Below are 5,778 nucleotides of genomic sequence, written 5' to 3' on the forward strand. Positions count from 1 at the left end.
GTTTTTAGATGATATTGATCTTAAATAATTTTAGTTGTTTTACTTATCATTGGTATTGTTTTATGTTATTATCTTTATTATCTTTTATTAAGCTGGTCACTTATTTTTTCATGTGTTTTAGTTTTTAGCTTTAACTCCAGTGTTTCCTCAGGGGGGTCTTCCACACTGGGAGCTGTGTCTGGGCTGCTGCTGGGGGCGCTGTCCCTGGGTCCCTTCGGCCCGGCTGACTGTTGTCTGTCGGTGTCGGGGGGCCTGGGTACTGGTGCCCCCTGTGGCACAGCCTGCGACTCCTCCCAGTGTGGATGGCCCCAAAGATAGCGTTTCCTCAATCATCAGTGTCATGCCATGTCTCCCTATTGTCAGTAGTGAGAGTGTGTAGGTGTGTGTGTTTGTGTGTGTGTGCGTGTGTAGTATGGAGGGTGGGAGGGAGGGGCTTTATTTGTAATTGTTTTTTTCTTTTCTTTTTTGATGTGTAAAGCACTTTGTGTTACATGTTCATGTATGAAAGGTGCTCTATAAATAAAGTGAAGTTGAAGTTGAAGAAGAAGTATAGACCCCCCCCTCTGGCCTGAGCCCAGAGTTTGGAGAAGAGACTGGACCCCTGTTAACTGTCACTAGCCCGGGCAAGCTCAGCCTGCACAGAGCCGACAAGGCAACGCTGTACACCAACATTGTCAAATCAGTCAACAGGAAAGGACTGAAAAGTAGGCCCCCCACAGCTTGGAGCAACAGAGCGGGGTGGGACGGGGCCTGCCCGCAGTGGAGGGTTTTATACAAGCCTCCCCTTAAAAAACGGACAGCTGACCTCCAGTGGAGGGTACTTCATGGTGCCATCGCCTCAAATGCCTTTGTCTCAGTTTTAAATCCTGCCGTTTCAAACCAATGTCCTTTCTGTGGCCTAAGAGAGACAGTTTTCCATGTTTTTACTGAATGCCTGAGACTCACAAGCTTTTTTTCTTTTTTAACGTTGGTTTTTTAGCTCTTTTAATGTGTTTTTTTTTTCAGAGAGAGTTTTTATTTTTGGTGCAGGATAGAAAAAGACAGATTGGGTCAAATGGCAGCTGATAGACTTCCTATTAGGAGAAGCAAAAATGGCAGTCTACATCAGTCGGAGAAACAAGGTAAAAGAAAGAGGGGGCATGAGGCCCTTCCTGTGTTTCTCTGTAACATTAAGTCAAGAATATGTCTAGAGTTTAAGTTTTATAAGACCATTGGGGACGTGGAACATTTTAAACGGCGGTGGTGCTTCGGTGATTTTATCTGCTCTGTCAAAAATGATGATTTAGTATTTGCACAGTTTTTTATCAGATAAACTCCTCTTTTTATTAACCTTATGCACAAATAGCACTTTATTGATGCATTGCATTTTCTCTGTTGAGATATTGATGAATATTGTATGTATATGTATATATGAATATTGTAAATAAAGTGTTTTTTGTAAAAATAAAAAAAATCTCTCTCTCTCTCTCTCTCTCTCTCTCTCTCTCTCTCTCTCTCTCTCACACACACACACACTTCCTTGTTCCCTCCCCTTCAGATCTACTGCGTGTGGACGGGTGTAACCAACATGGCGGTGAAGTGCAGCAGCTGACAGGCCACCTTCACTGCACACACACAGTGTTGTTGAGATCAGACCTCAGACCAGTTTCACTTCTCACTAAGTGAAACTCAGACAGTCGTCGTCGCTGAGAGGTGAAATGGCGCAGAAAGGAGTTCAGCTGGACCGGGAAACCTTCTCTTGTTCCATCTGTCTGGATCTACTGAAGGATCCGGTGACTACTTCCTGTGGACACAACTACTGCATGAAGTGTATTGAAAGCTTCTGGGATGAGAAGGAGATCTACAGCTGCCCTCAGTGTAGGCAGACCTTCATACCGAGGCCTGTCCTGCTGAAAAACACCATGTTGGCAGATCTGGTGGAGGAGCTGAAGAAGACTGGACTCCAAGCTGCTCCTGCTGGTCACTGCTATGCTGGACCTGAAGATGTGGCCTGTGATTCCTGCACTGGGAGGAAACGGAAAGCCCTCAAGTCCTGTCTGGTGTGTCTGGCCTCTTACTGTGAGAAACACCTCCAGCCTCATCATGAATCAGCAGCATTTAAGAAACACCGGCTGGTGGAGCCCTCCAACAAGCTCCAGGAGAACGTGTGCTCTCGTCATGATGAGGTGATGAAGATGTTCTGCCGTACTGATCAGCAGTCTATCTGTTATCTCTGCTCTGTGGACGAACATAAAGGCCACGACACAGTCTCAGCTGCAGCAGAAAGGACCGAGAGGCAGAGAGAGCTGGAGGGGAGTCGACTAAACATCCAGCAGAGAATCCAGGACAGAGACAAAGATGTGAAGCTGCTCCACCAGGAGGTGGAGGCCATCAACCACTCTGCTGATAAAGCAGTGGAGGACAGTGAGGAGATGTTCACGGAGCTGATCCGTCTCATGGAGAGAAGACGCTCTGACGTGAAGCAGCAGGTCAGATCCCAGCAGGAAAGGGAAGTGAGTCGAGTCGGAGAGCTTCAGGAGAAGCTGCAGCAGGAGATCAGTGAGCTGAAGAGGAGAGACGCTGAGCTGGAGAAGCTCTCACACACAGAGGATCACAACCAGTTTCTACACGACTACCCGTCACTGTCACCACTCAGTGAGTCCACACGCTCATCCAGCATCAACGCCCGTCCTCCTCGCCGCTACTTTGAGGACGTGACGGCGGCGCTGTCAGAAGTCAGAGATGGACTACAGGAAGTTCTGACACACAGATGGACAAACGTCTCACTGGCCGGGACTGAAGTGGATGTTTTACTGCCACAACCAGAACCCAAGACCAGAGCTGGATTCTTGAAATATTCACGTGAAATCACACTGGATCCAAACACAGCATACACATATCTGTTATTATCTGAGGGGAACAGAAAAGCAACACAGAGTCAAAACCAGTCTTATTCTAGTCACCCAGACAGATTCACTGGACGTCGTCAGGTCCTGAGTAGAGAAAGTCTGACTGGCCGTTGTTACTGGGAGGTGGAGAGAGGAGGTGATGGAGGTGGTGTAGCAGTCGCATACAAGAGTATCAGTAGAACAGGAGACTGGCGTCAATGTACGTTTGGACTCAATGACAAATCCTGGTCGTTATATTGTAACAACAACAGATATACGTTCTCCTACAACTCAGTTCAAACTCCCGTCTCAGGTCCTCGGTCCTCCAGAGTAGGAGTGTTCCTGGATCACAGAGCAGGTATTCTGTCCTTCTACAGCGTCTCTGAGACCATGACTCTCCTCCACAGAGTCCAGACCATGTTCACTGAGCCCCTCTATGCTGGACTTTATGTTGATGTTGGAGGCAGTGGCGAGTTCTGTCAACTCAACTAGACAGAAGGCATTTAAGAGTTGAATGATTTCACCTCCTTCTTCTTCTCCCTCCTCCTCCTCCTCTTGTCCTTCTCCTCTCCGCCTCCTTCTCTCCTCTATTTGAATCCCATTCAAAATAAAATAACTGTTTTGCTGATGTTTTCTTTTGAGAATGGAACACAGTTTGAAAATGTTACATTTTACAAGTCCCTCCTTATTGTGGGTCTTGAAAGAGTAACACCAGTAACACCAGTACTTTTTTTATTCTGTTGATATTTTTGCTAACTGAGCAGCAGATCTTGTACTTGATGGTGTGAGCGGGAGGTGGACAAAATAACAGGAACAGCTGACGATCTAATGCGACCCAGAACAACAACAACACGCCTCAAATCTCATCATCAGCTTCACAGGAAGCGATCGCTCCGGGTTTAGTTACACTGCCAGGTGTGTTTGTTTTCTCCACCTCCTGTAAGACTCTTTGTTTGTTTTTGGGACGTCGATCACAGATGCTGAAAAGTTTTGTTTTAAAGAGGTTTTTTTTATATGAATTATTGATGCTTATGTGATTATGATATTGAATATAAATGATTTCCCCCGAGCTTCGTCGTGTGTCTTTAACTCTCAGATTGGCGGTGCAGATGTTTCCTGGTTGTGGGTTTCATCACATGGGGTTTCCTTTCATCGGGTCCAGGTTTGATCACCTCCTGTGTCATTAACCGAAGAGCTGATTTCTTATTTTTGCAAGGATTTTGTTATTCTGAGGTTGATTGACTTTCCATGCATCACACACACTAACTGTCGGGCTCTTTATGTCCTTTTTGTAAATGTGAAAGGGTTTGTTTTTGCACACATGTAGCCTTGTTTCCTTTTTAATGGGGGACAGAATAAAACACTGGCTCTGCGTTCAGTTTAACGTGTGGTATAAGTTTACACTTTATAGGTGTAACCTAGCTAACCCTAAGACTACAACCAAGTGTCAGGGCTAACAAGCTACAGTGTAATTCCAGTATTCCCCACTAACAGGTATTCAAGTGAATGAATGAGGGAGGAGACAATGTACAAAAATACTGCACTTTATTTTCTGAATTTGTTTGGAATAAAAACATATGGACATGTGTCAATAAATACTTAGCAATAAATATTGGAATAGCAGAGGGATAAACAGAATAAATTAGATTTCGTTAACTGTTCCACACACTCACAAGTTGTAACAGGTGTACGTCACTACTTGCATTAGATTTACCTACTCTGTTTGCTTCAAAAAGAAAAGCACAGCACACAACAATCAACCCAAAACCCGGGCATAAGCATTCCACTAAGGGCGAGGGAAAAGGAGAAACCAGCCGCGAGTGGAATCATTCAGAGGGACAGATCATAGCAGGACTATAATGAGGCTAGCCGCACACGGTTAGTTATGTATATATATTATCAATGGAGTCCTCTAACTAGTTCACTGACGCACCATCTAGTCAAAAAGTACACTGCACACAAACAACAAAAAGGAAAAGGCCTCACTGCACTACTGGCTACTGCCAAAACAGACCCACTGGACTGAACATGCAGTCTACACTACCCTCTAAATTCTCCGCGCCCCGGCTGACAAAAAGAAAAGAAAAGAAAACACGCCTCGCCAAAATAAAATAAAGAAATGATAAATAACAAATTGGAGATGGTTTTACACTCAAATAAGGCATACAGAGTAGCTATGCAACATAGCTTTTACCCATAATAACCTAGGGAAAAACAGTGGCTACAATCAGCTTCTGAAATCAACAAAAGACCACATTAGTCACATGTCTTTACAACCGACAGAATTAATATACTCTCTGGTGAGAAAGCTAAACAGTTCGTACCTGATTACATTTGTATGGATTTTATACGATGTAAAATGGAATTGAAATTTCCGTACAATGAATACATATTTAACACACAGCAGCACATACATGTCTTATCTTAATTCAGGAATCACACTTTAATATACATAGCATTTACCTTGATAAAATCTTCACCGACCATTCATTCTGCCAGCCATCCACCCGACACGGACAAGGACGACTACAGCTGATAACTACAGCTGTGACCAGATCACAGACGAAAGGTACACTGTAATGTTAGAAACGCAGTTTGTAAGCTTACAGCATATATCGACTGCTCTACGCCTAAGCGCCAACAAAAACGTTTCCCTTACCCGTTGTGTTGAATCACCGCCGGCAGAATTAACAGCGCTCTCACCACTGCAATAGTCGCGCCGTTCGGTTTGAAAAGGAAGACTGACTGCACGGCGTTCTATTTACCCACGTCACTTCTGATCACGTGAGGGGGGACCCGGCCGGTGACTCGCTGCGCTCTGATTGTTAGGATTAACGCCAGGTGTCCCCCTCCCACCCGTCACATAGGTTTTATATTTGCTTTCCCACGTGCAATGCAGAGAATTTGTCCA

General features: G+C 44.8%; 1 protein-coding gene across 1 annotated transcript; it reads left to right on the forward strand.

The window, feature by feature from the left end:
- The first annotated feature begins 1,667 nt into the window (after window positions 1-1,667).
- LOC311031205 (tripartite motif-containing protein 16-like) lies at window positions 1,668-3,925 on the forward strand. The gene has a single exon (XM_084037362.1). The coding sequence runs from the start codon at window positions 1,698-1,700 to the stop codon at window positions 3,357-3,359; it is 1,662 nt and encodes a 553-aa protein (XP_083893488.1). The 5' UTR covers window positions 1,668-1,697; the 3' UTR covers window positions 3,360-3,925.
- Window positions 3,926-5,778: the final 1,853 nt, after the last annotated feature.

Source organism: Eutrigla gurnardus (assembly GCF_963514095.1).
Source record: "Eutrigla gurnardus genome assembly, chromosome: 2".
Taxonomy (NCBI): domain Eukaryota; kingdom Metazoa; phylum Chordata; class Actinopteri; order Perciformes; family Triglidae; genus Eutrigla; species Eutrigla gurnardus.